This window comes from Bidens hawaiensis, unplaced genomic scaffold (genome assembly GCF_021521415.1).
Source record: "Bidens hawaiensis isolate Kalapana, Puna unplaced genomic scaffold, B.hawaiensis_p1.1 tig00000326_1, whole genome shotgun sequence".
In the NCBI taxonomy this organism is placed as follows: domain Eukaryota; kingdom Viridiplantae; phylum Streptophyta; class Magnoliopsida; order Asterales; family Asteraceae; genus Bidens; species Bidens hawaiensis.
The window spans coordinates 4,048,207-4,061,235 of NW_027491025.1; the positions used below are offsets into that span (position 1 = coordinate 4,048,207).

Below are 13,029 nucleotides of genomic sequence, written 5' to 3' on the forward strand. Positions count from 1 at the left end.
GGTAGTTAAATATATGATTGATATATGTATGATGTATGAATGATGTATGTTATGTATGTTATGTATGTTATGTCGTTAGTACATGAACGATCTTCAGATATTGCACATGTTATTAAGGCATGTATGTTAAAGTACAGTAGAAACTCTATAAAATAATACACTTGGGACCACCAAAATTTATTAATTAAAAGAGTTATTAATTAATCGATAAATTAATAATTAATAATTTATATATTAATTAATATTTTATTAATTTATAGTATTAGATGCAATTAATCTTGCAATTTCAGCATGGACTATGGATGTTCCTGCAAATACAATTGCGAACTGCTTTCATCATTGTAAACTTCGATCAACAGATAACATGACTTTTGAGAACTCAGATGAAGGTGGTGAAAGCACTCAAGAACTCCAAAATTTGATCAAAGAGTTGGGTTATCGCAATGCAATGGATGTCGAAGATGTTCCGACTCACCCAGAAGAAAATGTAGTTGCACAGTTGTTGACTAATGAAGAAATTATTGAAAGCGTTGTTGGAATTAATAAAGATGATATCGATGAAGAAGATGATGAAAGTTCTACAATGGAGCCCCCTTCGCGAAACGAAGCTATTAAAGCGGCAATCACATTGAACAATTTCTTGTTGAGCTATGAGAAAACAACACCAGAAGTTCTTACCATGCTAAGGAAAATTAGAGACGAGATTCAAGGGGAAATTGATTTCAACAAAAAACAAAAGACAGTTAAGTCATTTTTCAGGAAACCTTCATAAATCATTCATGTAATATGCTATATATAAGGAATTATTAATTTATATTTTATATGGGGTCTAAAGAAATTATCAAAAATGTATTATCTTATAATTTTAGCGAATTATTAATTTAGCACCCTATCCCCGAGTCGGGACCGACAAAAACTATTATCTTAGAGAGTTTATTAAATAATCGAGTATTAATTTATCGAGTTTCTACTATAGTATGATACAAAGGGACCAGACCCTAATAATATAGGGACCAGACCCTTATAATATCTGTGATGATAGGGACCAGGCCCTAATAATATCTGTGAGGATAGGGACCAGACCCTTATAATATCTGTGATGGTAGGGACCAGACCCTTATAATATCTGTGATGATAGGGACTAGACCCTAATAATATCTGTGATGTTGGGGACCAGACCCTTATAATATCTGTGAGGTTATAGGGTGGAAGGCTCTTTAAATAGTATGGATAGTTATGTATATAAAGTAAAGTATGAACAGTGTACACACCTTCGAGCACGTGTGGAAGTATGAGAACAGATTGTATGTTGTATGCTTAACTAAAACTCACTCAGCGTAGCTGACTTTTAGTATGCACGCAGGTGAGTAGACTGAGGCAGCTCGCATGAGGGGAAGCACATGGCATGATCTTAAAGAAGCTGTCATCCCAAGAAATGTTATGCTATCTTAAAGAGACAATGTTTTATGTTTAAATAATTTGAATGCTCGTTAAGATAAGGATTAATGGTCATGTAATGTAATAGTTTGAATGTTTTTAATATTCCGCGAATGTTTTTATTAACTCTGATATTTAGAACTATGTTAATGTGTAAAACCAACGTCCAAAGTAGGGTACCGGTAACGGGGCCTTACAAACAACAACAACGAAACCCGCATTTTACCTTTAAGCACAAAAAACGTTAGTTGTAAACCAGCTAAGAGTACAAAGAGTGTATGACAAACGTACCATACTCTAAATATTCCCACTTTTAACCCAACGCGAATGGAAGTGGGGGGCGTCGCCCCGATAGATCTACCAACATTTCTGTGCCCTTAATTTGGTTAACAGTTATTTATCCAAATTGATTCATCCCACAATGACGAAAATTTGTAAAGTATAATGCGTTTTCAAAAATATATATAAATAAAATATAAATATACAATATTCTTTTCTGAGGAAGAACTCACTTTTGATTCCGGTGTTCGTCCAAACGCTCGTGTCCTATATTAGTACACGTTCGTTAATTCTAAGTTCGGGTTTGACCAAACTTGGTTAACTATATTTATTTATATATGAAATATATATATAACTTTAATCTAAGAGTTCACAAAAGCACACAACACAAAGGTTACTAACTTGTAATTCTATAATAAACACCTAAATTATAAACAAGTAATAAACATCCAAATATTGTTTTATTTAATAATTTAAATTAAATACTATAATTTTATAAAAATTATTTCTTTTAGTTGCTGGAGTGTTTTGAAAATTTTAAGTTTTTAATTTATTTACAATTTTGACTTTATTTTAATCGGTTTTTATCGGTTTTGCCGGTTTCGTCGGTTTTGAACTTAAAAACAAACCGGTTATCAATTCGTGAAAACTTTAAGTTTTAAATTATCAAAAACACTTTTTATATAGTTTTTAATAAATTTTTATTAGCTCTTCAATAAAAATGATAAGGTTTTTATTTTAGTTACCGATTTCTTAAAAACGTTAATTTTATCGTTTTCGTGTCGGTTTTCGCGACACGAACCGGGTTGTTTTAGGTTTTGCTATATTTGACTTTTCTTATACTTAAACTTATGTTAAATATAAGAATATTATGACTTTAGAAGCTGTTCTAAATCAGTTCCAAAAACCCGTGTCGGTTCACGTTAAAAGTCGAACTTTCCGACCGTTAATGTTACCCACAAGCTATATAAGTCATAATGTCAAAACTAAACCATTTGGTACAGCAAATATACATATAATAACAAGTTATATATCAGTATTTTCAAGTTTGATCATCTAGCACCAAGTATGCACACAAAAACTAATTTTTACCACACATGCTCAAGCCTTAGCTTAAGCTTTCAACAACACAATGAACATGTTATTTCTATAATTTCTACTAGGTGTTTATGTATCAAACTTTACAGATCTTAACCACCCATAATATGATCTTAATCCATCCCATTATCATCCTTTAAACAAAAATATTCTTGGTTCTTTAACAACAAAGTTTCTATATTTAGCAATTCGGTTATTTTAACAACTTTCATTCACTTCAAGCTTTCAAATGAAATTAGGTATAACTTATATCTATCTCATTCAACTACTTTGATAGAAAAACTCTAACATTTATTATACACTTAGTCTTAGTTTTTCATTTACCCATTAACAAAGTTACTATTATTAACAAGTAGCACTTTTAACAATCTTATTATTAACCCAACAATTTTCATAATAAAGTTTACTAATGCAATCCTATTCACAAGTCTTTAATTGTTTACACAAGATTATGTTTACTTATCAAACCAACTTACAAAACATCATATACAATTTAAAAAGTTTCTTTTATTAGTAAGTCTTTACACAAATTCTTGTTTGTTTAAGTTACCAAGTTTCATGAATCATAGTACTTCTAGTTGATTTTATTCCTTTCCATATGTCTCATTCAATCACCTTATTTGTCATCTTCAATCCACACCAAAAATCAATATAAGACAAGTATCCACTTTATTATCAAATCAAGTTTTTGTATTACATGCATGTGTAAGTAAACTTTTTAAAATGGTCAAATGAACAAATCTCTACACCATTTTATCAACCCTTTTACAAGATTCCATTCACCTTTTTAACCCCATTATTAATATTACTTACAACTTTTCAAGTAATCAACTAAATGGGTGTTCAAAATTATCAATCATTCTTAACCATTTTAATAATTAACAAGTTAACAACTTCAAACCATTACCCTAACCAAAACCCAAGGCTCAAGTCGGTGTTTTTACCCATAATCCATTTTCCATATTTTAGCCATTTACACACTTACTTTCATCATTAAAACAATACTTAAACCCATTTGTTAAACAAACTCAAGTAAGCTTATTAAGGACAATCTAGAGCAACTTTAATCTGACCATAATAACTCATACAATCAACTAAACCCATCTTTCACATTCACATACAAACTCACGGCTCACACACATGCATTCATACATTCATATTACACTTGCATGCACATCATCAAGCATACTAAAATCAAGCTAGAAACATCATATAACAACTAATATACCCAACATTGAAGTGGGTTACCTTGGATTTTCGGATTGGTGACTAAGGGAAATATAATATGGTCTTGTGCTAGCTTATATCTCCTTAGCTTCCTAATCTCTTGTTTTTGCTTAATCCTTCACCAAAGGTTCTTAATCTTCAACAATGGATGTATGATAATTTTGAAATGGTAAGATGATAGGATGATGGTGGTGGCCGGCTATATTGAGAGAGAAAGAGGTATAGGATTGATGATTAGGATTGTATAGGTTAGTGTGTTGTCATACAAATATGTTTACAAGTAACCATCTAATCATTGAGTGTGTGTGTGTGTGTTTAATATGTTAGTGGTGGGTTTGGGAGGTGGTTTGGGTTTGTGTGAAAGTGGCGGCCGAACAAGGGGGGAGGGGGAAGGGTTGGGTAAATAATAAGGCTTATGGTATTATCTAGGTGTTAAGGTTTAACGTATCTCGTAATTTACCTAGCCAGACAAAGTCTGTTTTCGATATTTTCGTCAGACTTTGAGCGAAATTAGATTACAATCAATGTCCGCCTAAAAACATAAATTTCTTAAAAACTTGATGTCGGGTCCTTACGGTGTCCTCTACTGGCTTTCGGTAACTTATTTTCTAATTTTTGTGATTCGAACCTTCTAAAATTAAGTTTATATAGTATCTCTAATATCCTAATATAAAATTTAATTTTTAGAAGTCATCTAGACACGTTTATGAATTTATTTTTTTCTGAGTTGTTAGCCGGTGTCAATCTGTGTAGTGTTCGCTACACGACAAAATTGAACTTTTTCGGGTTCCATATTTTAAAAGTCAACTAAAATAAAAAACTTTGGACAAAAATATTATTCTTATATATTTATTTTACTAATTAATACGCGATTACGGTTAAGATATTTACCAGATTAGTCTAATTTTTGGAAGTTGTCACAAGAATCATGGGCTCAGCAGTGATCACCTCATTTATAGACATGGCTCTTGAAGACACCGAACCACCATGAACCCTCCAACTGTTCTTAAACGACCTAAGCTCGGACAATTGGCATAAAATTAAATCAATTAAAGAAATGAAAAGAAAGCATAATTAGGTTAGATGACACATCACCTAGTTTTCTGGTAGAAACATGAGAGCCTGCAGTTTAAGCAGAAGTTAAATAAAAGAAACCAGTATGCTGTGGAAGTTTCTATCTTAGAAGGAAACACAAAATATAAGTTCCAATAATGACTTGTAGTACACGACAAGAAACATGAAAGCGATTTAGAATCATGTCTCATGTGTTGTTATCAATTGGTTTTATAACTTCCGAAGTCATCACAAAACCTCTTAAGTGCCCGTAAACAAATTTACCAACTCATAAACAAATTTATCAAACAAAAAGACAACAATTAGTAACATAATAATTATGATAAAAATAATAATATACAAATTATCTCATTCAATACACCGTGTAGGTAATTTATCCCCTTAAGAACTCTATCTATGGTGTTGCTATCAACTACAAAAATAAGTGCTTGTGATTGTTGTAAATAGTGTCTCCATAATGAAATATGAATGAATCTACATGCATATCAGTCTGCATATGGTGTCTGTAATCAAGAACTTGGGTTAATCATCAATCAAAATTCAAAAAGAATATTTAAAACTAATTAACTCACAAGCTGTAAGAGAAAATTTTAAAAAAGAAAGATTATTATGATTTAGTTACCCAATGTGAAAATGAGACTAACCTGGTCACCTTGTTTCTGGTTTAAATTCGCACAACAAAATTGGTGAATGTCATTTTCAAATATATATATATATATATATACATCAACTACATCGGATATGCGTATTATCATAGTGTATAGAGAACATGAGAAGTAGAGAAAAGGGAGGTGCTTATTTATTGGTATGTATGTATGTATGTATGTATGTATGTATATCTAATATAAGTACACCAAGCCACTATATATAGGCTAATAGAGTTAATACAAACATAATGAAATACGAGAATTAAGAATGTGGATAGTCATCATAATAACGTACTTATAACATAATTAATATTATGTAATGAAAATAAGATACCTTTTAAACAAATGATGGATTAGACAATGTTCATCTAAAATTGTTCTTTGTTACAAAATGTCACCAAAAAAATCAAGAAAAGTCTTATTCTAACCACAAAGGATCAGTATTACATGCCTAGTCGCCCACTAATTATTGTTAGACATGCAAAACAAATTGATGATCAAACAAGTAGTGATCGTGTGCGTGTGTGTGGAAAATTAATATATGAATAAATATATTGATTGAAATTAGAAATTTGGTGTGCTTTTGTGGTTTATCCAATTTATGTCATATATATGCACTTAATGTAGTTAAGAACCTTTTGAATGATTAAAGGATATATAAGTAATCTTACAAAATATGAAGTTTCATTAAGTTGTACCGAAAGCTTTAAAAACGGATGAAGATATTGGTAAATTATTTTTCTTGCCAATTATGCAATGACTCTTTTGTCCTTGTCATGCAATTATGAAATTACCTTGGTGTACATCACTCTTCCTTTATATATAAATATTACATTGGTATCCATCACTCTTCCTTTATATATAACTAGTTTTTATCTCCCGTATTACGGGGTTTGTTTTATATTATTTGTTCTAATATTTATTTATTTTTTTTATTTATATTTTTTTATTCTATGAAAGTTAATAATATACTTATAGTTTGATGATAAATTATTTGACAAATAAATGAGATGTAATAACTCAGTTTAAAAATTATATGGTTTTGATGAAACCCAAAACCCGTTTATTTCTTTTACTATAAAATTGGTTTTTAATTATAAATAATATTTATGAAAGTTAATAATATACTTATGGTTTGATGAGATCCAAGACCCGTTTATTTTTTTTACTATCAAATTGGTTTTTTAATTTAGATAATATATATATCTTTTTTAAAATAAATAAGATATTAATTTTTAGTATATCCTATTTTATAGGATTTTTACATCAATAATTTATAATTTGGTGAGAATAATTTTTTATTTATGGAGATGTTATAACCCGTTTAAAGAATATATGGGTTTGGTAAGACCCATACCCATGAATTCGGGTCAAATGCATGAGGATTCTCCATTTAAAAATCAAGCAAATCTGGTGACTCCAAAAAAAGGGGGAGCGACCACATCGCGACACGTAGGATTTTTATGTTTTCGTTTATATATATTATATATAGATATATAATATAGATAATTGTTTCTTAATTAGGAATAAAATCTTTTTTAAAAAAATGGATATTAAATTTTAGAGTATCCCAATTTTATTAGATTTTCATATCAAATATTTGGTGAGATTAATTTTTAATTTAATTAGGTGTTATAACCCGTTTAAGGGCTACCTGGTTTGGTGATACCCATACCCATGAATTCGAGTCAAATGAATGAGAAACATTCATTTACAAATAAAGCAATCTGGTGGTTTGAAAGATTGTAGAGAATAATCAAAGAACTTTCAAAGGTTTCGTTTATATATATTTAAGATTATTTATAGTATAAGAGGTGAACTGAAAATTAAAAATGAAATTTATGATTGGTAAAGTTGCTCTACATGATTTGTCAATAACAATATCGGTAATTTCATTAATAGTTTCATCATCAACTTATTGTTATCACTAATCTAAAAAAGAATCTGTATATTGTTTAACTAGCTTAGTAAGTTTATGTGGGATGCTACGTGGACATGATAGAATGGCGTCATGTGTTCACATATATATTTTTAATAGGATAGTAAGATAAGATGTTATAACTTTTGTTATTACGTTGTTTTATTTGTTTTACAGTTATATAAGGAACAAATAAAGGGGTTAGAACCAAGTCGATTCGTTTTGACCTTTTCAACTACACTAAACAAAAAAATGGTATCAACAGTATAACTTGGGGACAAATAGCAACATACAAATTCACCCTGGAAACTTGTATCTTAATCGCCGGCTTCAACTAAGCAACAAAGGGGCCGGCATCAGGCATCTTTCATTGTCCGGCTGATTTACATCGATTTACATCTTCGTGAACGGTCGACTTTGATCTAACCGATTTGTGGGATGTGATGTTTGGCAACTATCTCTAGTTGGTTATAACTTCAAAGTCGTAGGTTTAATTGTGTGTTTTAGTTCTCGTGTGGTAATTGAAAAAGCTCTCTGTGGTTGAAGAATAGAAGAATATAAATGTTATGGTTTACTGATTTTTTTACTATACTTATTATAAACATGAAAATAACGCAAAGAGCTAGTTGTCCTTTTTTTCCCATGTGGTTTACATTACATAGTCATTTCAGCTTAAAATAAAAGTTTTGAACTAATGAATATATGGCATCAAAATTTGATTACGGTTGGCCTCATAGATTAACGATATACGAAAAACGTTACGTTAGCCCCAACACGTAGGTTTGATCTTGCTAGTTTATATTATAAATATATTATTATTCATGCATCAATAAAAACTTCATGAAAGTATTTATGCAAGTTTAATAATTTGTTATTATATTAACTAGCAAGTCTAAACCCGCGCGTTGCAGATGATGTTAATTAAGTTTTTGGGTTTTCATGTATTTGTTATTGCAAAGCAAACAAATATCTATAAAGTAATCGGTTCATATTCATTGAATCTTAAGAACGGATACAAGAAGGGGATGAGAAATCAGAATACTATTACAGAGAGAATGGAGATGAGAAATAAGAGGGTTCACACATTCAAGTTCATTCTCGCCTACATCGTCTTTTACCCGTGCTTATAACTTGCTTCTATCAATTTCCTTGTTGGGCTTTTACTAACACTTGAATTGGGCCCGCTTGGTTGGTTTTTTGTGGTCTCATAGATGTAAACTGGGCTTGGACCGCAACGTTCATAACAGGCGTTAATTAAGTTTTTGGGTTTTCATGTATTCGTTATTGCAAAGCAAACAAATGAGAAAATCTAAAACATAATCGTAGTCAAAGAAAAAAAAGGTATCAGAACATTTCCTTTCATTGTTTATTTTACGTAACATCCATACTTACGGTACCAAACTCGCACGTTGCGGCGGGTGGTTACCAAACGGAAATAAACACAAAAAGTTAAGCATTTTTGGTTAATTAATTGTTTAAATATGTGAGTTAATTACAAGAAGAATATAAAAAATAGAAAAACTAAATATATAAATTTTATAAGTAATATAAAAGGCAAAAATAAAATAAAAATATGTGTTATTTCTTTTTGCTCCAAAAGTTTGAATTTGTTTGTGGGTTTGGTCCCTTAAGCTAACTTTGTCCACTGTCTTAATGGAAGATGATGAATTAGTCTAAGGTGCCAAAAGCACAATCAAATTTAATCATTCGGGGATTGTTCATCGAAGTTTAATTTTGGGCTAAAAGAGTTATGGGACGTAAACTACCTTAAGAAAACTATTTTAAAATCAAATATAGTTTGAAGACCCTTAAAGTCGGGGTCTCTAGTAGAGATTTCAGACATGCTTCTAACAAATAATAATCCTATGTTCCATATATGACTCGGTCAATTATTCTTGTTGTCCAACAAGATTAAAGAAGTGATGCTATTTGGTGCAATATACAATGTACTAGGTTTAGACGTTTAGTTACTAACAAGGTAATACGAATAAATTATTCCCAAAAAACCTGCTATAAAAAAGGACCAAGCTAGTGATTCATAACTAAACAAGGGTATCTAGAGATATGGAAAAGGTGAAGCTATTCGGGACATGGTCAAGCCCGTTCGTTAAAAGGATCTTGCTAATAAGAGTCCTGAACTCTTAAAGTACAACCCTATTCACAAGAAGGTGCCTGTACTAGTGCACAATGAGATACCCATATGTGAATCACTTGTGATTCTTGAGTACATTGACGAGACCTGGAAGAACACGTGTCCCTTGTTACCTAAAGATCCGCTCGACAAAGCCAAAGAACGTTTCTGGGCGAGATATGGTGATGAGGAGGTATAACTAATTAGCAAAAATCATACTCGGTTATGCATGTTTTATCATCTGGTTTAATACTCTGCATTGTTTTTATTTAAAGAGTTAGATTATTAGTGTAACGATAATGATTTTTCAAAACATTATTAGCAGTTTAATCATTTATAACTATTAATTTTATAGAATCCTTGATGTGCGCCTTTTGAGTTTTGATCTATGCTCTTTGAAAACTAGGTTTTGCCATCATTCTTTGGTTATGTTATGAAGAAAGGGAAGGATCAAGAGGAAGCCAAAGAAACGACGTTGGCCCATCTAAAACGCATAGAACAACTGCTAAGTGAAAAGAAGTTCTTAAGCGGGGAAAGCTTCGGGTTTTTAGATATAGCTTTTGGGTGGCTCGCCGAAAATTCCCGCCCCTTAGAAGTGGTAACCGGTCTGAAGTTGCTTGATGAAGATTCATTTCCAAACTTATGTGCATGGAAGGATAGGTTCCTTGAGATCCCCGCAATTAAGGAAAGTTGGCCTGATCAAGAAACTCTTATAGCTAAGTTTCAAGAAAACAGAGAAAGCAGTAGCAAATAAGTTTAATGCAGAAATTAGTGAGACAAGTTTCATAAGAGCATGATAATTGTTACATTGTTACATGTTTGTTTTTATTTTGAACTTGCATACTCTAAATTTTGAAATAAATACCATGTCCTTGTTGAACTTGTGATTATGAATTTTTTATATATAGGATTCTGCCAAATAATTGCTATGTTGTTTGCTTAAAAATATCTTATCACAACGCTACAAAAATAGTAGAACGAGAAGCAATATGTAGTTCTAGTCATGTTATGTTGATCACATGATCAAGGGGCAACATAAATTTTATGTTGGTGTGATTGTTTATCCGTAGAGGTTTTTGCCTAAGGTTATATGTGATAAAAATTCAATTACAAATGACCTACTTCTCTAGGAATCGAGAGGTTTTCTGCCCAACGTTTTTGCCATAGACTATTAGTCTAGGAATCGAAGGACAGTTCATGTTTGATTAGAACATGGTAGGTTTTCGGGAAACCCTTTTTATCACTATAATTTGTTGAAAACTTTTTATGATTTAGTAGTGACATAATAGAGGTGAACACTAATTGAAAGTATAGAGGTAGGGTACCAAAAAGGCCCAAATACCCTTAAGTACCATCCGCGGGTAGGAGAGGAACCCCTCATATGCCACCCGCGGAACATACGGATCACCCGCACAACATGGTAGAGGAAGAACATCCTTACACCACTCGGAAGCATCTAGGCACCCTCAGAAGTCATCCGCGAGATAGGACGTCTGTCCGCTAAAACGACCGGAAGGCAATGCCAACAGGACAACTGTAAATAACAACTAATTACCTTCTAGAAGAATAACCACGATTGTTACTTGAAGAATACGTGACCTATCAGCTAATGAATGAAGGATACCTGGCCAAGTTGTTATAACCGTGCACATGGCCAGGGTTTGATTCGTCCTATCATGAAGTGACGCGTGTCCAGGTTGTTATACCTATGCACATGAGACGTATAGCTCAACCTATTACAAAGAGACACGCGTCCAGACGGTTACTGAGATCTTCTAGAAAGGGACAGCTGGCCCAATCACCTTCCCACATCCTTCGGCTATAAATACCTTGTCAAACTACATGAGGTATTCATTCACTCACATATACTCTCGCTGTACTTACTCTGTTTACTTTAGTACTTTTCTCTCTTAGGAACAATACTGATTCTCACACCGGAGGGTGATTACGGGTAGACCCCCCCTCCTGTCCTTCCCGTAACAAGACTCACAGTGTCTGTTTTGCAGGTTCTGATCACTAGACTTTAGGAAGTTGTACTCATATTGTGTTGGTTGTTATCGTATTATTTGTATCCTACCCTGTGGACTCATTGGATCCAGGACCCGGTTAGTGGAACGGATTCGTGTTTCTTCATTGGCGCCATCCGTTTTGGTGTTAGAATTGCATAAAATTTTCGTTTTTTTTTGGTTCGTTCAATATGAGTAAACTTCCTGAGGGGCCGACGGGAACTTCTGCACCTACTTCACGTGTTACTAACATGGAAATACCTGAAGGTTTTGCTTCAAGTGTTTTTGCACGTGTCACGGCTCCAGGTTCACGAACCACCGATACAACACAGGGTGGTCGTACCCTCGAACGTGTCACTGCACCAATTGGGCTAACCCCCACTAATTTGGGACGTGTTACAGCACCAGAAGGTTCCAATCTGAGTGACCTTGGACGAATTAAGAGAGACACTCGCCGAAATCAATCAGTATTAGATCTGGAGGATGACTCAGCCGATTCTGATCTGGCGAGAATTCAGCGCCATAATTCTAGATCTAGGGGACCACTTTCTCCGGAAGAGTGGCTCCACATCCAGCAAGAGAACCTGAAAGTTGAATATGAGTGTAGGGTGCGCAATGAAAGTTTTCATGCTCGCACTTTGACTTATAAAGAATCTCCTCGGAGATCTCTTTCTCCTCCACAGACTGTGAGAGGAAGTAAAACCCGTTACAGTCAACAGACGAAACAAGGGTTTGGTGAACTACGAAGGTTGCGCCCTCGTCCTCGCATGGACATGCGGATGCCATCCTACGTAGATGAGTATGATAGTTACGATTCAACTTATCATCCAGGAGACTTCAGTTTCTACACTGGTGACAGCAGGATGCGCTCGCGGGAAAGAAGCAGTCATCCGCGGGACGTAGTCCGTCACACTGAGTATCATAGCGATGCAGAGGAAGATTTCACTAAACCATACCGCCCAGCAGCCTTTGCCAAGAAATTGAAATTTATGGCAAGCATTGCGACAGCACCGTTTCCTATTAATGCTAAGATACCTACATCGGTGGGAAAATACAATGGTATGACTGATCCAAGCGATCATCTTCAAAACTTCGTGGCGGTAAGGGGTGTGAGCGGATGGACGCTCCCCTATTATTGTCACATGTTAGCATTGACACTAACAGGGGCAGCAAGAGAATGGTTTGAAAAGTTACCTGACGGTCAAATCTCTA

The 13,029-nt window shown here is 33.3% G+C and overlaps 1 protein-coding gene across 1 annotated transcript; it reads left to right on the top strand.

Moving 5' to 3' along the window:
• The first annotated feature begins 364 nt into the window (after window positions 1–364).
• LOC143621824 (glutathione transferase GST 23-like) lies at window positions 365–10,898 on the top strand. The gene is made up of 3 exons (XM_077093134.1): window positions 365–487; window positions 9,795–10,004; window positions 10,218–10,898. The coding sequence occupies exons 1-3, from the start codon at window positions 365–367 to the stop codon at window positions 10,563–10,565; spliced, it is 681 nt and encodes a 226-aa protein (XP_076949249.1). The 3' UTR covers window positions 10,566–10,898.
• Window positions 10,899–13,029: the final 2,131 nt, after the last annotated feature.